Source organism: Trachemys scripta, chromosome 1, assembly GCF_013100865.1.
Source record: "Trachemys scripta elegans isolate TJP31775 chromosome 1, CAS_Tse_1.0, whole genome shotgun sequence".
In the NCBI taxonomy this organism is placed as follows: Eukaryota; Metazoa; Chordata; order Testudines; family Emydidae; genus Trachemys; species Trachemys scripta.
In genome coordinates, this window is record NC_048298.1 from 324,954,936 (window position 1) to 324,982,841 (window position 27,906).

Consider the following 27,906-nt stretch of genomic DNA (forward strand, 5'->3'; position numbering starts at 1 on the left):
TCAAACAGTACATTAACATGTAGCAAGGAACTTTTAGTGCATGCCAGCAGGGTCCACACAGGCCAGTTAGTAGGTGACACACTAGTGTGCACTAGAATTTATGTCGTTCTGGTGTGCAACTGACCGGTGCAGCTGCTGACTGGCCAGAGATGGGCATCTCCCTGTGCTTGCGATCCTCAGTCACAAACCCTCTCCCAGGGCTGGCATCTAAACCAGGTCAGCCATGCCCTAGCAGCTGAAACCATCTCTACCTCCTATCTCCAGCTGGAGTTTGATTCTTCTCTCATGCTTGCCCTACATTTCCCTTTGCTCCTGGCTGTCTTTTAGGTGGGTGCTGTGCTGTCCCCCCGCCATCAGTGGCCTGCATCTGACCCTCTTGCAGCACGGTCTGACAGGTCTCAGGTCTCATAGCACACCTACAGGACCAGGCTCTGTTGGCAAGATAGGCATTCTTCACTTAGTTGGAGAAATCCACCTCGGGGCTTTAGCTTGGGCTAGGTTCTAAGTTTCTTGTTAGCTGTGGAGCAGCATCAGGACTTCGGCAGCTTTATGAATGCTGACCAGCCGAAACCGGTGCCATGGGGACTTAGGTGCCTATGGAATTAGACAGCAGCTGAATGGCAGCTTTGAAAATAACAGTGGCATCCAAATGATGGACTTCAGTGCCTAAATACTTTGAGGATCTGGGCCTCAGATATTAGGGTGATGGGTGGCAGTGTAAAACTCTAAAATAGATTGATACATCTAGTATATCTTTCTGATGGTGTAGCATTGTCTCTGGGAGTCTATCTCCAGCATAGGTCACTGAAGGGAAATGTGCAAAAATGTTTCATGACGAGAGATGTAAATTATTTAGGAAAAACCCAAGATATTTTAAATTTAAATCCTTCCCCCCTAATCTGAAAGTAAAACAGTTACATGAATTCCATCATGTGCGAAACTGAAGCTGAGAGCAGCAGAGACTTCAGGCATGCTAGTGCCTAAGTAATATATATAGGAACTGCTTCATCAGATGGAGGCCAGCAAATGTAAATGGATTTGCACAGAATTGCTTGGCTGTTACTAAACCCCCGAGAATATAAAATGAAACAAATTCAAGCATGAGCAATAAAATTTCAGTGTGTATGGAAACCTACAATGCAAGGTTAGACCAATTAGTGCTATACCTATAGGTTAAGTGTAGATGGCTGAAGTCATAGAATAAAGTGATTCTTAATGTTTTTGTTCATTTGAAGCATTATTAGCACAATTTATAACATCAAAGAGGCAGAACTAAGGGTCATAATGGAAACTGGAAAATGAGTTAGCAAGAGGGTCATAAGCCAGAGTTTCTAACAGTACAAACCATAATAATAATTTAAACTTCCATAACACTATTCATCCAAGGATCTCAAAGTGCTTTGACAAACATTAACTGAGCTTTGCAATATCCCTGTGTATTCCTATAGGCATCTTGATTTGACAAATGATTAAGATGAAATGCAGAAAGATTGTTTTGTCTGAGGTAACAGAGCAGCAAGTCAGTGGAAGAGCTGCAAATAGAACCTGCAGTCCTGACTTCCATTCCCCTGCTCTAACCACTTAGACCCAGGGCCGGTGCTACCATTAAGGCAAACTAGGCGGTTGCTAGGGCGCCAAGATTTGGGGGCGCCAAAAAGCAGTGCCCCCAATTTTTTTTACAGCGTTCCTGGACTGGGCTGTTGGCGGTGCGCTGACACGTGCGGCTCAGACTCCCTCTCCCAGCACAGCAGCCGCTCCACTTCTCCCACCTCCCAGGCTTGCGGCGCCAATCAGCTGTTTGGCGCCGCAAGCCTGGGAGGGGAGGAGAATTAGAGCGGGGGCAGTGTGCTTGGGGAGAAGGCGGAGCAGAGGTGAGCTGGGGTGGGGAGCTGCCACACGGCTCCCTGGGGGAGTGAATGCCTCAGGGAGCGGGGGAGCTGCCGCAGGGCTCCCCACCCCAGCTCACCTCTGCTATGCTCCCTCCCCAAGCATGCCGTCGCTGCTCCACTTCTCTCGCCTCCCAGGCTTGCGGAGCCAATCAGCTGTTTGGCGCTGCAAACCTGGGAGGGGAGGAGAATTAGAGCGGGGGCACCATGCTTGGGGAGGAGGTAGAGCAGAGGTGAGCTGGGGTGGGGAGATGCCACACGGCTCCCCGGAGGGGGAGCTGCCGCGGGTGGGGGGCGCCTCAGGGCAGAGGGGGGAGAGCTGCCGTGGGGGGGGGGGGGCGCCGCGGAGGGGGGCAGGGAGGTACCGCAGGGCTGGGGGGGGTGCGCAAGGTGGAAGTTTCGCCGTGCACTGGCCCTGCTTAGACCACACTTCGTACCAGTAAAATGAGTAATTGAAATGGTGAGATAGGGTATAATGAACCCAGTTTGATATTTGTGTTCTTGCTTTCTGAGCGTTTTAGGTAATGTATAGGGGAGTAGCATGAGTTAAAATCTATGGAGTTTAGTCAGTCTTCATCTGTCTCTTGCATTCATTTTTTTGAAGCAAACACAGGAATATTTGGCCTCCTATGAGATACACCAGAATAAGCCAAACATAATTACAGTCTCCTTAAATTCATTGCTTGCAACCCCAGTCCGTAGGTGAGGTGCCAGCAAGGCCATGGGCAGTACAACACTGGCGGGATAGCAAATGTGTGAGTATCACGTGTGACATTTAACAGGTCTGGTAGCTGTTATCAGTCATTTGCAAGAGGTGACATGTTTACGACTCTGCAGGGAGTCCACGCAGGTATGTACTGTTCACTCCAGTTAAGCAAGTGTTCTGATATTTGGGAATGACATAGTGAGCAAGGTGGGAGGAATTGTGATAAAAGGTAGTTGGTTTAAAACTAGCTTAGGGAAGGGAGGACTGAGAGCTCCTGTAATCCATGGCAAATGTGATTGCAGAAATTCACAGTAAAGAGAGAGGCTTGTGTAGAAATTCCTGTACCAAATTAATTGTGTTATCAGCCTATGCTATAATGACAAAGCTCGAGAATTGTCACATGACTGTTACTCATCAGAAGGTAAGCTATGGGAGCGGGGTGCTGGAAAAATGTGCATAGTGGGAGTGCTGAAAGCCATTGAACAAAACTATAAACCCTGTACATGATGGAAGCCATCCATTCAGTTGCTATTATTACTCCTAGCTTAGGTGTGCTGTCGCACTCCAGCACCCATATACACAAGTGCCTTTTGAAAGTTAAAAGCCTTTGAATCCCAATGGTGAATTAAGGTGAAAGAGATAAACTTCTGCCCCCACCCAACCTGGTTTGCAGTTAGGGAGCTGCGTCAGTCAAGCATGAGGAGCACATGGAGTGGTGGTACACAGCTCTGAGGGACCCTGCAGTGGGTAGCTTCATGCTCCACTAGGCTTTAAATCTATTTTACGTTTACTCTAGAGTCTTGAGGAGAATTCCAGGTTCCTATCAAGCCAGGGGTTTCCTTGTTTCTGGGTTGGAATTGTGGTGGGGTTAGCTGTGACGCTGAAGCAGATGTTCTTGCACTGTTAAGTTTGTAAGAATTCCCTCTGAGTGGAGAGGAGAAACCCTTTTGTTCTGCATGCAGTTAGAAGAGTCACATACATATGCGCTCTCTCTCTCTCACTCGCTCGCTCTATACAAACACACTCTGTGTCTGTTGCTCTCTGTCATGAAGATGTTACAGTGAAGCAGGAGGCCAGTAAGAGGAGCGGGGGGCCCCTACCACCATCTCCATCCCTGTCAGTTCCTCACTGCTGCATTGAAGGGGTGTAATGCCTGGTGGCCAGGACAGGCTAGGAGCAGTCCAGAGCACTAGTCAAATGTGTGTCGGAAGTCAGCAGCAGTCCATCCAGTCGAGGGCCTGGGGCATGGTTGCTGTGGGCCTGTAGGCCTTTAGCACTAAGGGTGTTGGTCAGGGCTGATGGTTTGGTGCAAGACCTAAGTCTGCTGCCTAAGGACCTGGCTTTGATGCCGGGGGGCCTGACAAGAAGTGAATAAAGTGAGCAAGCAATGCCACAGTGGGACAAGAGAAGGGCTCTTCTAGTTTGTGTCCCTGGGACTCCTGCTTGACCCAGCTATGTTCTCTTTCCTGTCGATACTAGGCTCCTGTCTGGGAAAAGAGGAAGCTGGGCAGGGGATGGTACCCAGAGGGGAGCTGGGTAGGGCACAGCATAGAAAGTGATGCTCAGTGTTTGGAGCTGGCCGGAATGAAAGTGAGGCAGTGCTTCTTGGGGAAGGAGATGGTGATAGTACCCAAGTGAGGAGGAAGCTGTGGAGGGGTGTGAGAGAAGTGATGGTGTAGGGGAAGGGAATGCCTGTGTGGTAGGGGTGGGTAGTGGAGACTGTCCCTCCTATCAATTAGAATAAAGAAAGGGAGGCCCCTTGATTTTTTTTTTTTTTTTTTTTAATTTTTCAGGGTGAATTTTTTTAGTTGAAACTCATGTATACAAACAAGGTGTGGCGGGGATTACACTTCCCCTTAAGGGTTAAAGGGGAGGGGAGTGCATCTCCTTAAGGGTTAAAACAGACAAGTGATTTTCATTTTTTTTAAATGGAGTGCTGCTAGGATGGGGGAGAGACTTTACACGGTGTGATACCCACCCCCCCATTCCCATCTGCATTTACCTTGGAACACAGTTAGCTGGGTGCTGCAGGGTGGGTATGAGCTATAGATACCCTATAGCATGGGTGGGATGTTGAATACCTGGAACCAGCAGTATTTAAAATCCTACACATTCCTGTAGCATGAAGAGCTTACATTCTAAGCACTACAGCACTTTTACCAACCCATTTTCCCCAGCCCACTTGTGCACAGCTACAATACCGAAAGCTGTAACAGTGACCCGACGTTGTTTATAAAGCATTTAGAGATGATGCACTTTCTATTTTGTGCTCCAGTGTACACTGTTTTTCTCCTGATGCGCTGTGAGAAATTGAGTTTACAGTTGGTTACCTTCTGGAATAAAAAAAGTAAATAATACAAAATCAAATTTCATTCAAGTAAAGCTTTCGCCATCACTGTTCTCTCAGCAATGAAAGGCGCTTGAGACTGTTGTAATCATGTTTGAACAGTATAATACAATTTTAACAGTACCTTTTTACTCATTATACCTAATTAAAGAAAATTTTATGTTGTGTATTTTGAACAGACAAAATCATACAAGAAACAAATAAGATAATTGAGAAATATGAAGGCTAGCAGACACTATGACTTACTCAAAGAAAAGAATTAATTAGTGACAGGAAAGTGCTGTACATAGCTTCTGACTGCATAAGACACTTTGGGAGAGCAGAAACATGCCATGAAATTACAAACTGCTGTGCTGAGGACCTGATCCAAAGCCCACTGAAGTCAAGGAAGTCTTTCTATTGAATTGAATGGATTTTGGATCCAGCTCTGAATAGTTTTCTAACCTGTACAGTGAATTAGGCAGAGCTCCATAGGTATACTTTACTCATCGATCATATATGATTTTGACTATCTCTGTCTGGCATACACAGAATAATATATATCTAAATTTATAGGGATGATGTATGATATCTCAGAAGTGTCTAAGACTGTATTCTGAGTATGCATCAAAGGGCAGAATTAAGGTTGCATATGTAACCTTAACTGTCATTTTCTGACTTTTAAGTGCTTAACAGCATTCACTTAACTTTCAGTTCACATAGTTTTTTTGAATGGAAAACAATGGAGAGATTAGTAAAAGGCAACAGAGGGTCCTGTGGCACCTTTAAGACTAACAGAAGTATTGGGAGCATAAGCTTTCGTGGGTAAAAACCTCACTTCTTCAGATGCAAGTATGGAAATTTCCAGAGGCAGGTATAAATCAGTATGGAGATAACGAGGTTAGTTCAATCAGGGAGGGTGAGGTGCTCTGCTAGCAGTTGAGGTGTGAACACCAAGGGAGGAGAAACTGCTTCTGTAGTTGGATAGCCATTCAGCCAATGAGCAGATGACAGAAATGGCATTTCTGGCTACTGCTGCAGTGAGGAGTAGTGGTGAGCCCATTAGGATCGCAAGGCTGGGCAACACCTTGACACCAGCAACCTAATTAAAGGGTTAGGTGATAGTGTCTGCTGATTCCAAAGCTGTTTCAAACTTATACTCATAGACTTGAAGGCCAGAAGGGACAGTCCTGATCATCTCGTCTGACCTCCTGCACATTGCAGGCCACAGAACCTCACCCACCTACTCCTGAAATAGACCCCTAACCTCTGGCTGAGTTACTGAAGTCCTCAAATCATGATTTAAAGACTTCAAGTTATAGAGAATCCACCAAATTTAATCTGAAAACATGTCTGTCCTCCTTTGCTTTGTAATTTCTCTCTCCCTTTGCTACTGTATAAAGCTTTTACTATTACTTAATCCATTCTGGATACATTTTGCATGAAAGACACCATCTCTGAAGCTGTATTATATGGAGTGTGTTATCTAATCTCTTTTTGGAACCTTTTCATTGACAGTGCCTTTAAAGATGTCTCTTGGCAGGCTGGTACATTCACTAATCACTTCCCTGCTACTTCTACACTGCAATCCATTTCTGTTTTTGCTTCTTGAATGACATCTTATCCTGTCCTCCTTCTTGTTCCAAGCTAATAACTCAGACCAGATGGCTGAGGTTGACCTAGCACAATCTGCTCCCCAGGATATAAATGATGCCATTTAGACATATGTTCCCTTAGTAAAGAAAAGGTCTTGCACCAAAAGCCTATAACTATTTATTTTGATTTATATAGTACTTCTAATCGGTGCCCATCCTGTGCTCCGGCTGCCCTTACAACATGTTAAAATACATGCTATTGCATACAATCCCTAGCTATAGTCAAATTGGCTGCCCAGAATTACCTGGCAAGAAAAGAGGTCATGTTGGAAGGCCTCCCCGAGTTATCTCCTTAGCCCCGTGATCCACCTCATCCCTGGAAAACAGATGGGCTGCACAACATTAACAAGTCAGGGCTCTTGAAGACCAAGGTGGGATGCAAATTCCAGAGCCAAGGGGCCCGCCCCAAGAACACCCTGCCAGCTGTTCCTTCCCTTTTATTTCAAGGGATATCTGGCTCTAGTTCCTCTGTTTGGCACTGTGGCTGGGTGGCACAGGGACAGGGTGGTCTCTTGGGTAATTAGGTCTCAAACCATTTAGGGCTTTAATGTTAAAAACCAACACATCAAGCTTCACTTGGAAATCAACAGGCAGAGTGAGCAGATCCTGGTGCACTGGTGGCATTTCCAAATGGACCCAATACATAGCCCCATGTAGAATGTATTACAATAATCCAGTCTTGAGAAGACAGGATGGTAGTAAGGTCACATCAGACAGAAAAGCTCTCTCATTTTGCCAGGCAAAGATGGAGAAAACAGCGCTTGGTCATTTGTAGTCTGGGTATATATGCTTCCTGTGGGCCTGATCCAAAGCCCATTGAAGTCAATCTATACACTTCCATGGGCTTTGGATCAGGCGCTATGAGTATAAATGTTTGTATTTTGTTATGAAGTGATGACAGGTACAGTAAGTCACAAGGGAGGAAGTGTTTGCTGAAACACACGGTGTAACCAAATCAAGTGATGTACAAGGTTATCCTTTCAAGCTTAATTGTTCGTGTTATATAAAATATAGAAGATATCAGGTAGACTGCACTCTAAAGAACATGCTGATGCCAATTGCCCTCCCTCCCCGCCCCGCCCCCCCGCTTGCTTTGTAAATACAAGACAGATAAAATAAATATTTGTCACCTCTCTCTCTGAGACTTCATACACATCCTCCTGGTTCTGATCCCAGTGTCACTGTTGTAAATCAAAAATAACATAACTGAAGTGACTGGAGTTACACTGGTGTAAATATAGGGAGAATCGGGCCTCGTGAACAGTGATCCTTTTGGTTTGGCTAACATAAGTAGGGCTGTATTACATGTTAATATTTTGGGTTAAGAGAAATTCCTTCGTGGTGGGATAACCTGAAGAAGGAATGTAAAAAAGCATTCTGATCATTACGTATCCGTACCAATGACCTAAATAAAGACTTAAAAACATTTCAGAACCACATTGTGTGAACGTCAGTTAACATAAGTTGCCATGGCACAGCATGCTATGCGACAGCAGAAAGACTTAAATTAGAACACTGTTTGGGGACTGAATACAGGGAAACTTTTCTCATTTGCTGTTGGCAAATTTTTTTTCCAGGAAACACTGTGAAAGTAAAAATAATTGTAAAATGGGCAGCCTCCTCTTAATCCCTTTCCCTCTGCAGTGCCCCCCTCCCCCCCAAAAGAGAGAGAGAGATGCACTGTGCAAGACATCTGCTTGGAAATCGTTCCCTCAAAACTCCAGAACATCTAGAACACCCAAAACCAATGGGTATGTACTTGGCACTGCTCAGCGAGTGCGACCCAGGTTATTGCGGTTACCCTGCTATTTATACTCATGCCAGCTCGATGAGAGCTAGTGTGTGTTTCTGTACATGCGTGGAGAAAATCACACCCCTAGCTCATAGTGTAGATGTAGCCTCAGGGCTAAAGGCTGGGTAGGGTGTCCCCTCTTCCTCCTGTTAATCACACTGGTTATAGAGCCTTTGCTTCATTTAACCAGAAAAACACTAACTGGTTAATTGAGGATCTGGTGCAAAGGTGGTGAGATACAGATGTAAGCACAAATCAAAAAGTGATGAGCAGGGTAGAGAGCACAAGAGAATCTGATCTTGCCTTTGATGCCCTGTTGCACGGTCACCATGCTACTTCTACATCATAGCAGTAGTAAGCCTTAAGAAAGGAACATGTAGCTAATTGCCTTATTAACATGATGAGGAATGTGGTTAAACTTATTGCCAGGTGACCAGGATAAGGGAGGTCTAACCTAGTGGAAGAAGTGGGCATTGTGCCTGGTGGTAGGAGCAGGTATTGGGAACTGAGTGTTGGGGTTAGGGCCAGAGCTGGAGTCAGGAATCAGAGCCAAGTCAGAGGTCAGAAACAGGGTAACAGAGCCAAGAGTCAAAGCCAGAGGCAGGAGGTAGAGACTTGAGCGGATGGTCAGAGCCAGAATCCCCTGGAGCAAGCAGGAAACAACAAGGTGGGTTTTCAGGCAGGGAAAGGGCTGGGCTGCAGGAACAAGGCAACACAGGAGTAGTCACTGTGGTGGGCATGAACACTGAGCAACCAGCAAGCTGCTGGTGCTGCTGGTTTAAGAGCTGGCCTGCTGGCCCAATCAGGTGCCGCAGCCAGTCAGGCAGCCTGTATGCAGGTCAGCTTGGTTGCCTGGAAACGAGCTCTGATTCCTGACACTTGTGTCCTCTCAGGCATGATTTTCCTCTGTTCACAGGCTGACTCTTTCACATAGTGCGTTTGAGTAAGGGAGTGAGTGTGTAATGGCCTTGAGCCTTACTCCTGTTCCCTGCAGGATACTGTGCCTACCACTTAAACCTACTTACTCTCTACATTACACATGCTCATGCACAAGGATGAACAGCATCCCAGCCTTGGGGTAATTAATCAGTAGGAAAAAGAGAAAAAGGAAAAAAAATTGCTCTGTGATCCTCTGATTCTTTTAATACATTATAGGGCCAGAAGGCACCACAATGATAATCATCTGGCCTGTTGCACTACATAGGTCATAAGACTTCCTTGAACCAATTCCTGTTTGAACTAGAACATACCTTTTAGAAAAAATATCTAAACTTGATTTAAAAATTGCCAGTGATAGTGCATCCACCACCACACTTGGTAAATTGTACCAATGGTTAATTACTCCCACTGTTAAAAGTTTGTGTCCTATTTCCAGTCTGAATTTGTCTAGATTCCGCTTCCAGACATTAGATCTTGTTTTACCTGTCTGCTAGACTGAGGAGGCTTCTGTTATAAAATTTCTGTTCTGCTTGTAGGTCCTTATAGACTGTGATCCAGTTACCCCTTAACCTTCTCTTTGTAAACTAAATAGATTGAGCTCCTTGAGTCTCTCCCTATAAGACATGCATTCCATTCTTTAATCATTCTTGTGGCTCTTCTCTGAATCCTCTATTTTTCAACATCATTCTTGAATTGTAGACATCAGAATTGGCTACGTTATTCTAGCATTGAATGCAGTGGTGTTGTAGCGGTGTTGGTCTCAGGATATTCGAGACAAGGTGGGTGAGACAGTATCTTTTATTGGACCAGCTTCTGTTGATGAGGGAGAAAGCTTGTCTCTCTCACCAACAGAAGTTGGTCCAATAAAAGATATTGCATCACCTACCTTGTTTCTCATAGTATTCCAGCAGTAATTGCACCAGGGCCAAATACAAAGGTAATATAGCCTCTCTACTCCTACTCAATATGCCTCTGTTTATAGATCCAAGGATTGCATTAGCCCTTTTGGCCACAGCATTACACTGAGAATTCATGTTCAGTTGATTATCCACTGTGACCCTCAAGTCTTATCTTGTTTCCCAGGATAGAGTCCCCCATCAGGTTGTTGGCTTGCACCCAGCTTACCAAATGATCCAGATCACTCCGTATCAGTGACCCATCCTCTTCATTATATACCACTCCAAGTCTTTGGGTCATCTGCAAAATTTATCTGTAATTATTTTGTTTTCTTCAAGATCATTTATAAAAATGTTTAATAAAGTAGGGCTAAGAACAGATCCCTGCAGGACCTGACTAAAAACACATCTGCTTAATGATGATTTCCCATTTATGTTTGCATTTTGAGACCTATCCGTTAGCTAGTTTTTAATTCAATTAATGTGTGCCTTATTGATTTGTGTCATTCTAGTTTCTTAATCAAAATCTCATGAATACCAAGACAAATGCCTTACAGAAATTTAAGTATATTACATTAATACTATTATCTTTATTAATAATATTTGTAATCTCATCAAAACAAATACCAAGTTTGTTTGACAAGATCTATTTTCCATAAACTCATTTTGATTGGCATTAATTATATTATCTACCTTTAATTCTTTACTAACTGAGTCCCATATCAGCCATTCCATTGTTTTCCCTGAAATTGTTGTTAGGCTGACAGACCTATAATTACCCAGGTCATCCCATTTACCCTTTTAAAATATTGGCACAACATTAGATTTCTTCCAGTCCTCTGGAAGTTCTCCAGTGTTCCAAGACTTATTAAAATATCAACATCAATGGTCCAGAGAACTCTTTGGCCAGCTCTTTTAAAACTCTAGAATGCAAATTATCCAGACTTGCTGATTTAGAATGTCTAACTTGAGTCACTGCTATTTAACATGCTCCTGAGTTACTGCTCTCGTGGTCTTTTTCATCCCAGAGCATCCTTGTGAAAACTGGGAGCAGTACACTCTTGCCACTCATTCCTGTTCATGGCTTGTTCCTCTAAGCCCCACCTGGTCACGATGTCCTGCCATATAGTTGGTGATCAGCTTCTAGGTCAGATTTTTCAGGATCCCAATGCACAGAGACAGAACTAATGGTCAGAGTAGGGGGAAACCTGAGGCAGTGAGCAGCACAGGAGGGCATAATCAGGTTCCATGCCAGGTTTGATACCAAGGGTCAGAGTCCAAGTCAGGTTTCAGGGTCCTAGTCAGAAGGCAAAGTCCAAATCAAGCTGAGGTAGAAACCAGGAGTTCAGGAGCAAGGAATGGTCATGTCAGGTATAGAGAATCCACACTGTTCCTTGGACACATTGTGCAACACCCCTTAGGTTTATATAGGGTGGGGAGCCAATCAGGAGGCAGCGGGCTGCTGTCTGTAAGACCCCTACTGCTAGTGGGCAGCATGGAGCTGCTAGCTATGTGGCAGCTCTGCAGGTCTTGGTTCTAGACCCATATGTCTTTATATTACTATCCCACAAGCATCCCCTCCTGGCCTGGGTTTGTTTGGATAGGCTGCCTAGAAGGCTGCCATGAGGTCAGAGGCATGGATTTGGGATGCAGGCTCCCAGCATTGCTCTTCTAGGCCATAGCTCTCACAGTCCACAAGATATCAGAAGGAGCCATGTCTGTTTTTTTTGAGTCCAGTATCTTGTGGACCTCATACTCATCTCACTGGATCTGCAACAGAGGGGGCAGTGGTTGGCTCCCTGAGTGAAAGGATTGTTGATGTAGGGTTTTAGCAAGGATATGTGAAATACTGGTGTATTTTGAGGGATGTGGCTGACTGAAGCTTCATGGTCACTGGGTTGATTACCTGGTTGATGGGCTATAGCCTGAGGTGTCAGTGGACCAGTTTATGGCACAGCCAGTTGGTGCAGTGGTTTGGGGCTGAGAGTCACACTTGTTGCTTGACGTGAATGCCGGGCCTTCCTAGTGCTGACAATGAGTGTACTGCTCGTAGTCCTCCTTGGCCTTTTCCAGGTAGGCCTTGAGTTCTTCTTTGGACCTCATGGGTCTGCCATATCCAGTCTGTGGGATTTGTGGAGTTGACAGGTGTGGCCAGATGAAAATGGGGCTGGATGCCACAAGTGGCATAGAATGGACTTTGCCCAGTGGAGACATGGTTGGCGCTGTTGTAAAACTCTGCTTGGGATAGGAGGCTCGACCAATTGTCCTAGTGGAAGTTTGTGAAGCAGCGCAGGTATTATTCTAACTCTGATTAGCTCATTTGGATTGACCATCAGTATGTGGGTGATAGGTGGTGGATGTGTAAGTGCAGACAATAGAATATTGTTAGTACCCTGGTTTTATAAATTTGCATGTTGGCACCAAACAATGTTTTTATCAGTCCATTTCATGAATTTCTTTGCAGCACTTGTAGCTAAGGCACCTCACCTTTCCACCTCGCCTTGAGGGAACCGTTACCTCTGTTCAAGCTTCTGAGGTACCCATAAAATTTTACTTGTTCTATGACTTCACTGCTGCTGCGTTTCCACACTTAATCTATTGTCTCTTTTCCAAGATGCAACCACTTCGTCTTCTTGGCATTTACTGCAACTCCACATCAACTACACCAATTTTCCAGGGTAATGAAGAGTATCATAATTAATTCACATGTGTCTGCCAGGTGTACTATGTCAGCTGCATAAGTTAAGGAGCTTCATGCTAGATCATCCAATGTCATGCCCTCAAACTTATCTAACATTTTTAATGTCTACTTTAAATACATGATGAAAAGCGAAGGTGATTTCATGCACCTTTGTCTTTCATTTGAATCAGTTGCTTAATTTTCCACCAATTCTTGCAGCATCATAAGTGTTGTCATATATAGCAATGATCAAATCTGTAATTCCATATGATTCTGCTACTTTCCAAAATGCTTCCAGCCAAGAATCTGATACCTTTTGAAGCAAAAATGGCAAACATCTTTAATCCTCATTTTCACTTTTTTCAAATCAACTGTTGAGCGTGAATATCTGTTCAATGCAACTTCAGCCTGGTCTAACGCTGCATTGTTTGTCACCTACTGCTTGACCACTTACTGCCTTTTCTGCATTATTATTGACAATTCTACCATTTTCAACCAGTATCTTTGTTAGGAGTCCTTTTGTTCCTAATATAGTTTAAAAACTTCCTACTGTCCTTAATTCTGCTGACCATTGATTTCTCAATGTCCTTTCTTGTGTCCCTTTGCTTCCCATATATACACACACACACTAAAAAACAACCTGCTATAGAGGAGAAGTGAAAGCAGATTTTATATAATCTTCTCTTGATTGTGGGATTGTGAATTTGGAGGTATTTAGTAAAATATTCTTAAATAGTTCCCAATGTTCCGCTGTTTATGCTCATCCCACTCAGTCTACTACCTATCTTCTCTCCCCACTCCATAGCTGAAAATCTTGCTGGATTTCTTTGTATAAAATTGGCCTGGGCAAATCTGAGTTGTGACCATGAGTTAACAGTTTAATTTTGCTCCTTTGAGCACTGGTTTTAATTGTGTTTGCATTATGATTGCTTTGAAAATACTTGATTTATTTAGTTTGTTATACTCCAGAGTAGAGCTGGTTGGAAATGATCATTATGCTGCAAAATGTCTATTAGTCAAAAGTGAAACATTTCACAGAAGTGTGTAAATTGTCAAAATTTTATTTGAAAAGAAAAATGGAAATTGTTTTGATTTTTCAAAACAGAAGGTTTCAATTTTCCATTTCAAAATGACCTTTTATTTCAAAAAATTAAAATTTTATATTATACCATATAAAAAGGTGAAATCAGAACAAAAGTTTATATTTTATCAGAAATGGAAAAATTTGATTGACACGAACTGAATTGGTTTTGGAATTTTCAGTTGGATGGAAAATTTTAAATCTTTTTTTCCCCCATTATATTTCTGAATGGAAAAACATTTTGAAATCATGGAAATCGCCATGACACAAAAAAGCAGTTCCCAGCCAGCCCTAATCACCAGGAGTTGACTAACAGGTTTGAACTCCTGGGTCCTGATCTTCTGCTGCAGCTGATAAGAATACTGCACATCTCAGGAGAGGTGTGTAGAAAAGTGGCTTTATGCAACATAGTTTGGCCTTATGATTGTTTGATCCCCATGGGGGAGGTGCTTGAACTTGAAATCTCTGTATGGGTATGTCTTCACTACCCGCCAGATCAGCGGGTAGCAATCGATCCGACGGGGATCGATGTATCGCGGCTAGACTAGACGCGATAAATCTACTCCCGAGCGCTCTCCCGTCGACTCCTGTACTCCAGCGCCACAAGAGGCACAAGCAGAGTTGATGGGGGAGTGCCAGCAGTCGACTCACCACAGTGAAGACACCACAGTAAGTCGATCTAAGTATGTCAACTTCAGCTACATTATTCACGCAGCTGAAGTTGCGTAACTTAGATCGACCCCACACCCGCAGTGTAGACCAGGGCTTTGATACTAGCTGCTTAAGAGCTGCAGAAGTGAGCTTTTCTGCATTGTAGCCTGTTGCTTCTTCCAAACTTGGGATTCATTCCCATGTGGGGTTTATAATGTTAATTAAAGGGCTTTATAATTTTAAATTAAAGATTTAAGTTAGATGTAAATCTTAAATTTTAACCCAGGTTATTCTCATGGATTTTGGTTTTATAACACTAGTTAGAGGTATAGACATATTGAGTTCTCTATTACATCCCCCAGGGCAAGATTGTTCTTTAGAAAATCTCTCTAGAATGTTTTCCAGACAAGTTTTATATGTCTCGAACGATGCGGCTTTTGCAGCTTCCGCTGGAAGATTAGTCTGCTGTTTCATGGATCACGCAGTTAAGATTCCCCCCCCACTCCCGGTATTCATCCTAGTAGTTTTATCTCATTGGTCTTAGTTGTAGCCACCCTCTCAGTTGGATTATAACAAATATTTGTTGGTAGTTCACTGCTAACATATGTGCTTAGGAGAGCGAAGTACTGGGTGTTAAGAAATCAGGCTTCTGTTCTGGACACTGCTATGGACTTGTGTTGTGAACTTTACGTCCGACTTTGACTTCCAATGGGAGGGTTAAGGTATTTTCGAAGGAAAGGTTCCAGTAATTTTTTAACATGATAAAACAATGTATTTTTCTCCTAACCTCATTCTCTGCAATGACTAAAACCTTTTGGCTTCAGTTTTCCAAAAAATTCAGCCTGAGGCAGACACCTGGCATGGAAAATTTCAGCCCAAATGGTTAAGGTTTGGCAAGTTATAAGCAACTGAAAACAGGATCTTACAATGGGAAGTGTCGGGCAATCATAATAGGCAGTGCTATGAGCCCCACTTTAATAAGGGCCCAATTCTGCTCTCCCTTACACTAGTGTAAAACAGGATTAAGTCAGTGGAGTTACACTAGCACAGGGATTCTCAAACTGGGGAGAGTGACCCCTCAGGGGGTCATGAGGTTATTACATGGGGGGTTGTGGGGTGTCTGCCTGCACCCCCAAGCCTCACTTCGCCTCTAGCATTTATAATAGTGTTAAATATAAAAGTGTTTTTAATTTATAAGGGGGGGGTCTCACTCACAGGCTTGCTATGTGAAAGGGGTCACCAACACAAAAGTTTGAGAACCACTGATCTAGCACAACCCAGTGCAACTTAGAGGATAATTGGGCCCCTTATGGATCTTCTTATAAGTTGTTTGGGAGAGAGTTCGTGAACTTTTTATTTCTTTAACTATTAGAGAGACCATCATTGAGGTAGAAGGTGACTCATTAGACTAGATTTATGACTTCACCATTTAATACATAGCTTAGTATTATGTCCATATACATTTGTATAGTTACACAGATGCATTTTTGGGATACTCATACAACATTAAGTAATTATGCTGCATACAGAAAATTTAAAGCCCCCAGTGCTCTCTTCATGGCTACTTAATATTAGAGTGTATAAGATTCCTTGTGGTTGTAGATTGTATTGTGTTAAACTTAACAAAATAGTCAGGCAAGGCTAAGAGAACAGCAAATGCGGTAATTGAATATAGCAAGCCAGCCCTATCTTAACAAATAAATGACTATAATTTGGCTGGATTTATTTTCCTATAAGTCACATCCAGAAAAAAAGACTAGATTTGTGATTACATGAAATGGCAACCGCCATGCTGCAGCATCTATTTTAAATATGGCCTCTCCACCCATCTCAACCCCAATACGGTGTTGTATCGATGCAGGACTCAACCCTGCGGCGCCTCCTGCTGGTCATCTCAGGGAATTTCCAGCCTGGGTGCCCTCTGCAGGCCGGTGTCCCATTTGTAGCTGGCCCCGTGTCCCTCCCAGACCCCAGAGTCCCTTTACCCTGGGGCTGCCCCCGGCAATACTCCCACCAATCTCTATGGGTCTCCCCTCTCTGGGAAACCCCCAACCCTCTAATCCCCACCTTGCCTCAGTCTGGGCTACTGCCAGTCATCGCCAAGCCCCCACTCCCTGGGGCAGACTGCAGTGTAAAAGCCACTCATCGTAGGCAAGGGGATTCGGACCTGCTGCCTTCCTCTGCCTCCCAATACCTCTATGGGCCTTGGACCAGGCCCTGCAGCCTGGGCAGTTGTCAGCCTGGAGTTCCCCTGCTCCTCTGGCCCTCCCCAGCCCTGCTTTACTTCCAGTACCCTTTCTGCAGGCAGCCAGGCCCTGCTCTCTCCTAGCCTAGAGAGAGACTCCTCTTTGGCCACTGGCTCACAGACTTTTTATACAGGCCAGCTGCAGCCGCTTTCCCAATCAGCCCAGCTTAGCTGCTCTCAACCACAACCTTCTCCCAAGGCTGACTTTAACCCCTTTTCTGCTGGAGTGGGGGAGCCACCCCACTACAGGTGTCCTAGCTTGATCCCAACACTGCTGTCAGTCCATTGCAACTCATTCCCATCCTCAGCACTGTTCAATGGAGATCATTCAACAGTTTCAAAACACATCACTAGAATTGTTACATCAAGAGTATTTTCACATGACACAGATTTTAGATCCTATTTTGTCCACACCTTGACTGCAAGGTACTGCCCTGTTCTATAGAGATGGCATTTTCAGCTTGTGGTATCATGATACGACAGACTGGATTGAATCCTCTAAGGTTATGTCTACACTACGAGAGTAGTTTGATTTTACTTAAATCGAATTAGTGGAACCTGTATTACAAAGTCGAACGTGTGTATCCATACTAAGAACAGTAATTCGACTTTATGCACACTAACGGAGCAAGCGTCGACATTAGATGCCGTGCACTGTGGGCAGCTATCCCACAGTTCCCGCAGTCCCCGCTGCCCATTGGAATTCTGGGTCGAGCCCCCAATGCCTGCTGGGGAAAACAATGTGTCGAGGATGGTTTTGGGTAACTGTCGTCATTCAACCGTCACTCCCGCCCTCCCTCCCTGAAAGCGCCGGCGGGCAATCAGTTCGCGCACTTTTCTGGTGAGTGACTGCACGGACGCCACAGCACTGCGAGCATGGAGCCCGCTGCGACCATCGCTGTAGTTATGGCCGTTGTCAACACCTCGCACCTTATCATCCACCTTTTTCAGAGGCAGATGCTGAGAAATCGGGCGAGGAGGCTACGGCAGCGTGGTCAGGACATTAAGTCTGAGAGTGGCACAGACCTCTCGCAAAGCACGGGACCCTGCGCCGTTAACATCATGGTGGCAATAGGTCATGTTGATGTTGTGGAACGGTGATTCTGGGCCCGGGAAACAAGCATGGACTGGTGGGACCGCATAGTGCTGCAGGTCTGGGATGAATCACAGTGGCTGCGAAACTTTCGCATGCGGAAGGAAACTTTCCTGGAACTTTGTGAGTTGCTGTCCCCTGCCCTGAAGCGCAAGGACACCCGGATGCAAGCAGCCCTGACTGTCCAGAAGCGAGTGGCCATAGCCCTCTGGAAGCTTGCAACGCCAGACAGCTACCAGTCAGTCGCGAACCACTTTGGCGTGGGCAAATCTACCGTGGGAGTTGCTGTGATGCAAGTAGCCAACGCAATCGTTGAGCTACTGCTCTCAAAGGTAGTGACCCTGGGAATCGTGCAGGTCATCGTAGATGGTTTCGCCGCGGTGGGATTCCCAAACTGCGGTGGGGCTATAGATGGAACTCACATCCCTATCCTGGGACCGGAGCACCAGGCCAGCCAGTACATTAACCGAAAGGGCTACTTTTCCATGGTGCTGCAAGCACTGGTGGACCATAGGGAACGTTTTACCAACATCAACGTCGGATGGCCGGGCAAGGTTCATGACGCTCATGTTTTCAGGAACTCTGGTCTGTTTAGACGGCTGCAGGAAGGTATTTACTTCCCGGACCACAAAATAACTGTTGGGGATGTGGAGATGCCTATAGTGATCCTCGGGGACCCAGCCTACCCGCTAATGCCATGGCTCATGAAGCCATATACAGGCGCCCTGGACAGTGAAAAAGAACTCTTCAACTACCGACTGAGCAAGTGCAGAATGGTGGTGGAGTGTGCTTTTGGACATCTCAAGGGGAGATGGAGAAGCTTACTGATTCGCTCTGATCTCAGAGAAACCAATATCCCCATTGTTATTGCAGCTTGCTGTGTGCTCCACAATCTCTGTGAGAGCAAGGGGGAGTCCTTTATGGCAGGGTGGGAGGTTAAGGCACATTGCCTGGCTGCTGATTACGCCCAGCCAGACAGCCATGCGATTAGAAGAGCCCAGCGGGACGCGCTGTGCATCCGGGAGGCTTTGAAAGCTAGATTCCGCAGTGAGCAGGGTAACCTGTGACTATTACATTTGTTTAAAGAGAAGCTGAACCTGCCCCCGTTTCTTTACCCACTTAATGCTGACTATCCTCTCCAGTTACATACCCCCTTCACCCCGTTGCCCCCCTTCCAACACACCTTTAAAAATAAAATAAATGGAACTTTGTTCATTAACACCGTTTTCTTTATTACGGATTTCGCGGTAAAGTGTTGAAACTGGGACGCAGACTGTGGTGGGGAGCGGGTGTAGTGATGGAAAGGACGCTTCTAAACTCGAGGAATGACAGGCTCCTGCTCCTAGAGCGGTCCTCAATGGTGGACTGGTTGTTTCAACGGAGCCTGCCACCCCTCCTTTTCGGAACTCTGTGTGTGGGGGCTATGTGACTTTGTGGCGGGGGAGGACGGTTACAGATCGCCTGCTGCGTGGCTCTGTCATCCAGGCTAAGGACCACTGCATAAGATCTGTAACCGCCCTCCCCCACCACAAACTCACATAGCTCCCCCCCACAGAACATGGAAACCACCTCCCAGACTGACCAGGGTGCCTAGTGACTGCAATGTATGTGTGACCTGCTGCTGAACCTGCCCCCGTGTCTGTACCCTGGTAAAAGTGACTGTCCTCTCCAATTACCAACCCTCTTTCCCCCCTTCAAACACACTCTCCTCTAAAAGAACCTGACGGAAACAGTAATGAACAGAAACGTATATTTTATTAACAACTACACAGTTAGAGGATGATACTGGGACGGGGGCTTGGGTGAGGTGCTTTTGGAGCGAAGGAAAGGACTTATCAAAACTTTGGGAATGAGAGCTGTCTGGTACTTGAGCAGTCTGCAGGGGTGGAGTGACTGTTTTCACGGCCCCTGCCACCCCTCCTTCTTGGGACTTTGGGTGGGGGGGATGGGACTTTGTGGCGGGGGAGGGCGGTTAGAGATAGACTGCAGCGGGTCTTTGTCCTCCTGCCTCCGGTCCTGCAGAACATCTACAAGGCTCCGGAGCGTGTCTGTTTGCTCCCTCATTAGTCCAAGGAGCGTTTGAGTCGCCTGCTGGTCTTCCTGACGCCTCCTGACGCCTCCTGTCCTCCCTTTCGCTGTGTGATCGCTGGTATTGTGACATGTTCTCCCTCCACTGGGTCTGCTGTGCCGCCTTGGCTCGGGAGCAGACCATAAGTTCGGAGAACATCTCGTCCCGTGTCCTTCTCTTTCGGCACCATTTATCTGCGCCAGCCTCTGGGAGGGGGATGCCGGGGTAGTTCGGGAGACAGTCACAGCTGTGGGATGGGAAAAAGGGAGTGAATTCCTCAGAAAGATAAATTTTTGTGAACAATGAACCTAGTCTTTCTCTGTGAACAAGACCATGCACAGCACCTATCACATGTGCACTCAGGACAAGGTCGAATTTTCGGCCTTCGCATTCAGTGCCTGGGGTCTTGGAGTACAGATCACCCAAGCAGGGCAAGACAGCAGAATTTGGCTAGCAGGCGGACATGGTAAGCCGTAGACTTTTGGCTGCTGAAAGCTTAATTTATAGCAGTGCCCTCCTTTCACGTTCAAAGCAGTGCCCCTAGCGTTAGCCAGTTCCTGCTCCCGGCAATCCGGCCAGCATAAACTCTGCCACTGCCCCTCCCCCGTTGTGGCTGTCCCCGGGAAAGATCCCTGTATGCTGCCCCTGTCCCGCCTCCACCGCGTGGCTGTAAACCGCCAGTTACAGTTATGTAAAGGAACAGGCAATCAGTCCCAATACTAACATTCCCCTAATTTAAAGCAGGTCACCATGGGTGATATCACTCTGATGAGGATCTCAGACACAGAGAAAGACCGCATGCTGTGTGAATGCCAGCAAAAACTAGGGACGTATGCAGCCATGCTGTGCGAGGCACTGATCCCGGAGTACTTGGTGCTAGCCTGGCGCGGAAAAATTTCCTACCATGGAGGACGCAATAAGGCCGCTCTCCCCAGGAACCTAATGCAAAGGCTTTCAAATTACCTCCAGGAGAGCTTCGTGGAGATGTCCCAGGAGGATTTCTGCTCTATCCCCGGACATATTGACACAATTTTCCAGTAGCTGCACTGGCAAGGACTAAAAAGTAGAGTGCCTAGGGCAAAGTAATCATGCAAAACCGGACATTTTGAGATACTTTTGCAGTAGTTGCACTGGCAAGGACTAAAAAGTAAAGCGCCTAGGGCAAAGTAATCATGAAAAACCCATTGTTGATATTCCATTCTTGTTCTGATCAAAATAAATGTTTACATGTTTAAAACACTTACTGACTGATCCTTCCCCTGATTCAGGGTCAGGGTTAACGCCTTGGGAGGGTTGGTAAGGGATCTCTGTGAGGATTATGAAGAGATCCTGGCAGCGTTGTATGCGCTGTCGACTGCCTCATCCTCCTCATCTCCTTCCTCATCTTCCCCATCCGCGAACATCTCCGAGGAAGCAGCCGTCGACAATACCCCATCGTCAGAGTCCACAGTCAGGGGCGGGGTAGTGGTGGCGGCTGCACCTAGAATGGAATGCAGTGCCTCGTAGAAACGGCATGTCTGGTGCTGGGATCTGGAGCGTCCGTTTGCCGCTTTGGTCTTCTGGTAGCCTTGTCTCAGGTCCTTGATTTTCACTCGGCACTGAGTTGCATCCCAGCTGTATCCTCTCTCCATCATGGCTTTGGAGATCTTCTCGTAGATCTTCGCATTCCGTTTTTTCGATCGCAGCTCCGAAAGCACGGACTCATCGCCCCACACAGTGATCAGATCCAAGACTTCCCGATCAGTCCATGCTGGGGCCCTCTTTCTATTCTGCGATTGCATGGTCACCACTGCTGGGGAGCTCTGCATCGTTGTCAGTGCTGCTGAGCTCGCCACGATGTCCAAACAGGAAATGAGATTCAAACTGCCCAGACAGGAAAAGGAATTCAAATTTTCCCGGGGCTTTTCCTGTGTGGCTGGTCAGAGCATCCGAGCTCGGACTGCTGTCCAGAGCGTCAACAGAGTGGTGCACTGTGGGATAGCTCCCGGAGCTATTAGCGTCAAATTCCATCTACACCTACCCTAATTCGACATGGCCATGTTGAATTTAGTGCTACATCCCTCATTGGGGAGGAGTACAGAAATCGATTTAAAGAGACCCTCTATGTCAAACTAAATAGCTTCGTTGTATGGACGGGTGCAGAGTTAATTCGATTTAACACTGCTAAATTCGACATAACCTCCTAGTGTAGACCAGGCCTAAGCTTCATCATGAGGTTTTGTAATTACAAGAGTGTGCTGAAATTCAGTCTATGCCAGTATAAGTGCTCTTCTCTCATCTACACACCAGTCATCATTTTTCTAGAGAGAGAAACCTAGAGTCTTTGTAGAGCAGAAAAAGACCTTTTAAAAAGAATCTCTCTCTCTCTGCCTTTCTAATATGCACACATTGTGTGTATTATTTTTTAATAAACACACAAGATTAGGTAGTCTCTAATGTCAAATTGCAAATAATGTCTTCCTCTTCCCTTGCTGACTGACTCTTGTCAAACCAGATAATACTCTTACAACTACAACTGTGGCAGCTGTATGCAACAACCACAGGTCAATTTCTCTAGCTTATTTCTGCAGGGCATTTACCTAGAGTCCACTACGTATTTCTTTAATGTATTTTTTTTTCCTTGCAGGTGCTATATAAATTGACTTGGTATGGAATCTTATACACTGTATACTTGTAATTTTGCTATGCAAATTCTAAGAGTGGGTACAAAAAATTGCATTCCTGTTATAGCTTTTAATTTTAATGGTGAAAAGTGACCTTAAGCACTATATAACTATACATTCCTACAGATCTTTCCATTTTTATACCATTTAGTAAGTTTCTTCTAGTAATTGTGAAATATCTCTGCTAAATTAGTGCTCGTATAACTTTCTATAGATTGCAGTTTACCATTTTAAAAGGACAATTTCTTATGCCCAGAGACCTTTTTCATCATCTTATACTAGTAGTAAGCTATTTTGTGATGGTGAAGACAGTAAAAATTAGATGATTAGTCCAATTTGCAGGTATTTGAATTGGCATAGATTTGGATCCTTCATGTTTTCCATTAATAATTAAATACAGAGGCAGTTTTGGCAGGTGGGAAATGTGCTGCCCAGAGCTGCTCCTGGTCTGGCTCCTGGTCCTGGCTAGAGCTACTGCTTCTGTTGGAATAGTGAGATGTAATTCTGAAGGGGTTTACCTAGTGTAACTGGAGGCAGTTCCTGCCTGGCCTAACTAGGATGGCCTCTGTGCCCTGGCTCACTTCAAAAGAGTTCCCATTGAAGTGGCAGCTAAGACTAGGAGCTACTCCACCACCTGGGAGAGCTGTCAGGGGTGAATGGCTAACATCTGTTTGGTTTCTAGTTTGTTTTCCAAGATGATTTGAACTGTTCTTATCTCATACCATATCTTGGTTTCTATATGTTGTTCATTTGTTATTGCAGTATGTTCATTCTCAATCTTCTCTCAATAGTTGTTGTTCATATATTTCCTCGAAATGATCAATAAAAATTCAGAAAACTAATTGGCATGTTGGCTTCTGCTAGAAATGTAATATTATATGTTTACCATTATAATGTAGCTTCCAAAGTACATAAATATTTACTGGTTACAGAAAAATACCAAGGGCTGCTAAATCCAACATATCAAATGAAGTCTTTGTTATTTGTTTCTCATTGCTAACAGATATTCAAGAGTTTTATGAAGTGACATTGCTAAACTCCCAAAAAAGCTGTGAGCAAAAAACAGAAGAAGCAAATCAAGTTGCAGAGAAATGGGAGAAGACAAAATCTTCTGCCACAGGCCATGGGAGTCTGCAGAAAAACCAAGAGGTACCATAATAGATGAATAGTTACAAGTATATATAGTGAAATAGATGGCTCAGGTGTTGGAAAATGTCATGTGGTGGCTTTGTAATGCAGGAAGGGTGGCTTTGTGGTTGAGATACTACACTGAAACTGAAAAGGAGATCTGCTTTCAATTCCTGACTCTGACACAGACATTCTCTGTGACCTTGCACAAGTCACTTAATCTCAGTGTGCTTCAGCTCCCCATCTGTGAAATGGGGAGTGCAGTGCTTCCTTTTCTCTACCCTTTGTCTGTCTTGTTTGCTATTTTGTGTTTGATTATATCACTGTCCATTGGGCGGTCCTCAAGGAGAATAAGGGACCTACTACTACTCATAAAAGGTGAACCCCTTTAGCTCGTGTGCTAGTGGCCTGTGTTGTTTGAATGTGAAAGACCACCGTTCCAGTCTCAGCTCTGTAAGAGCATGTAAGAATTGTCTAAAAGTTGCTACCAAAACTTTCATACACATGTGCCTAAAATTAAACCTGATCTTTCTGAGGTGTTTGGAACCCACAACTCCCATTGAACTCAAGCTCAGCCCTTGGAATATCAAGAACCATAGATGAAAAAATCTAGACACCAAAGTCTGCAGCTGCTGGAAGGATTTGAAGCTATTCTTTATTATGCCTGGTTCAAATCTGTCCCTGGTCAATAGTGACCAAAAACTGCTAGGCAGCCTACGTGAACTAAACTGATAGTTATTTTCCTGGTGGACTCTACCACAAAAACTAGTGAATTATTTTCACCTCAGCAGAAAGGCCAAGGATTGAGTTGACATGGAGTGCAAACTACTCTGTCTTATCTCCAGGCCAAGATCAAGGCAAAGGACACTGGGTAGACATTTGCATTGTCACAGTGTAAACTGAGGAGAAAGAGAAGATTTTAGTTTCCAACGCTGTCAATCCAGCACCTCCCATTAGCTGCAAATTCACTTGTAAGAGCAAATCTGAAATAAAATAAAAACTCAGAAACATATCACACTTCCGCATGGCATTTCTTATAGGATTTTTCCAAAAGCTAGGTTGGAACTATAGATGGCTAACAGGATCTCTAAAGGAATAAAAAATTTGATTGTAGAAATTAATTAGGGAAAGAAGCATTCAGAATTAATGAAAGACGCATTCAGATTTTGAGCAAAACCACAGCAAATTAAACTAAACATTAAATCAGGACATTTTCCATGAATGATTTAACACTAGAATCCCAGATGAAGATACAGTTGGCTAACCTTGCTAATCTAATAATTTCTGACATGAAACTATACCACTTACAGACGTGTATGTGAATTAGCTTTCAGTTTATTATCCTTTGAAGTATCTGGCAAAGACAGTGGACTGCACTCTCTTCTTTCTCCCTGACCTGGTGAAAGTATTTGACTGGCTGCCCCATCTTTCTGAACCTTCTTTTCTCTAAGGGATAAGCTATCAGGCTAGAACAAGGAAATGTAGCCCTAACATTCACGTTAATGTTAATGGTAGATGTAGGATATGGCAAAATCCAAGTATATCAATGCTGAAAATTATGTACTAATTTACAAACAAACAAGCAAACAAACAAAAATTGGTCCAAAGATTTCAAACCTGCGTGCCTAAAGCTAGGCTCTTAAGTAAAACTGGACTAATTTTCAGAGCATCCACAAATTCCACTGAAGTCAATGAGAGAAAGAGGGAGGCACTCAGCGCCTTTGAAAATCAGGCCTAAAAACAGATTTAGGGATTTAGTGTTTGGCACCCAGGTTTGAAAAGTCAGGCCTTTGCTTTTCTTTAACAATTGTTAGTACCTGTTAGTAAATATTAACCCTTTGAGTCCTCTTTTTCATGTATATTAATTTACATATGAACTATTCTCCAAAAATCTTTATGATATTAGCAAAGAGTGTTTGAATTCTAAGTCCCAGAGCATTGGTTCTGTGAGTGACTTGTATTCAGGAATTTTATATGACTGAGTATTGGACTGTATCTAATTATCCTCAGCATCATCAGGACATAGGAATCCAGGTGTCCAGGGAAAAGACCCCTTCAGACTACTAAAAGTGTCAACAGAAATATGTTATAAACAAAGGTGGGTGGTTGATAAGGGATATTTGTTATGGCAGATGTTTTCTGTTTTGAACTGGGTGATCGATAAAGAATATTTGTTATTACAGATGGATATAATAGAATGGAATAATGACCCCACTGAAAGGTGTTTTTAACTCATTAAGAACTGTTGGTTGTCACAGCTGTAAGTAATGATGACTGGGTTAGAGATTCCTTTTCACTCATCAGTCAGATAAACTGAGTACCATAAAAGAAATTCCATCAGTAACTGGGAAAACAGAACACGTGATAAAATCAATCATGGAAAAATATTTTCCCTCCAAAAAGAAGTTTCTTGGTCTCATATCCTATAAAAGGACAGGGGTTTGAGGAAGTAGACTGTGAATGAACACTGTTAACATTCCACCAAGTACAGAAGAAGGGACCAAGCTACCTTCTCTTCACCATCTACAGGAGATGGTAAAGTATGTCTTCTTCCTATATTCTGTATAGTGCTGTATTAATCTTTAATTTAAAAAATTCATTTGAGCCTGTTATTTGACAATCTTGAATTATTAAATCCACACATGCAACACAATAATATGTAGCATCAACATTACAAAACTTTAAAATCTGACCATTTTAATACATTCAGAATTTACCTGTTAGAGAATATATGTAGAACACTGCTTTCTATAAGAAATTAAATCTATCAAAAAATAATCCCATAAAAAACATCATACAAATATCAATCCATGACTTATTCCTTTTGAAGATAGCATTTTGTTCTTTCATTTCCTCCATCCTCGCTAACAGATCCCAAGCCTGGAAAGAAATATATCTGCTCCTTTTCATAGGCCTGGTCTACACTACAAACTTAAGTCGACATAAACTGCATGCAGTCGATCTAATAATGTATGTGTCTACACTTCCGAGTCCCTTCCACTGACCTAAGTGGCCTGTAAAGTCAACTTCTGAACTCCAACTCCGCGAGAGGCATAGCGCTTGATTCAACATACACGGGTTGACATGGGGACAGTGTATACACTGTGTTGTGTAATTTGAATGAATTGACCTCCTGGAGGTGTCCCACGGTGCTCCTCTGTGACCGCTCTGGAGAGCACTTTCAACTCCACTGCACTTCAGCCAGGAGACAGCCACCCCTCTGTTAAAGCCCTGGGAACTTTTGAATTTTCATTTCCTGTTTGATCAGCATGGAGAGCTCGCCATCACAGCTGATCATGGAGACTCAAGGCTGCAAACGCGCTCCAGCATGGAGCATACAAGAGACACTGGATCTTATTGCTGTCTGGGGAGAAGAGTCTGTGCAGGCAGAGCTCCAATCCAGCAGAAGAAACGCTGACATCTATGCCAAGATCGCGCAGGGCATGGGGAAGAAGGGCTACACCAGGAACACGCAGCAGTGCCGCATGAAAATAAAGGAGCTTCGGCAAGCGTACCAGAAGACAAGGGAGGTGAACAGTCATTCTGGTTCTTCCCCACAGACATGCCGCTTTTATGAGGATCTGCATGCGATTCTTGGCGGCGACCCCACCGCTACCCTAAAATGCTCCATGGATATCTCCCAGGAGCACTGGGCGACCTTGAGCAACAACGTGGAGGACATTGTTGACGAGGAGGAGAATGTGAGGCAGGCAAGCAGAGGATCCATTCTCCCTGACAGCCAAGAACTGTTTTTAACCCTGGAGCCCATCCCTTCACAGGACCAGTTGGCGGTGGAGTGTGATGCTGCAGAAGGCACCTCTGGTGAGTGTACATTTCCATTCAAACTGTAGGAGTTACATGTTATTATTTTTTATGTTTAATTGGAACAAAAAAGTAGGTGTAGTGCAGTGGTGGGCAACCTGTGGCCTGTGGGCTGCACACAGCACATTAGGGTAATTCACTGGTGGGCTATGAGACAGTGTTTACACTGACGGTCCGCAGGCACGGCCAACCAGAGCTCCCAGTGGCCGTGGTTCACCGTTCCCGGCCAATGGGAGCTGCAGGAAGTGGCGTGGGCTGGCGGTTGTGATTATGGT

The 27,906-nt window shown here is 44.6% G+C and overlaps 1 protein-coding gene across 2 annotated transcripts in view; it reads left to right on the forward strand.

Moving 5' to 3' along the window:
• DLG2 (discs large MAGUK scaffold protein 2) overlaps positions 1 to 27,906 on the forward strand; it is a 1,462,668-nt gene that overhangs the window by 166,084 nt on the left and 1,268,678 nt on the right. For both annotated transcript variants that reach the window (XM_034759045.1, XM_034759046.1), the window contains exon 3: positions 23,685 to 23,830. In XM_034759045.1, coding sequence (XP_034614936.1) covers positions 23,685 to 23,830 — 146 coding nt within the window. The remainder of the gene's footprint in view (positions 1 to 23,684; positions 23,831 to 27,906) is intronic.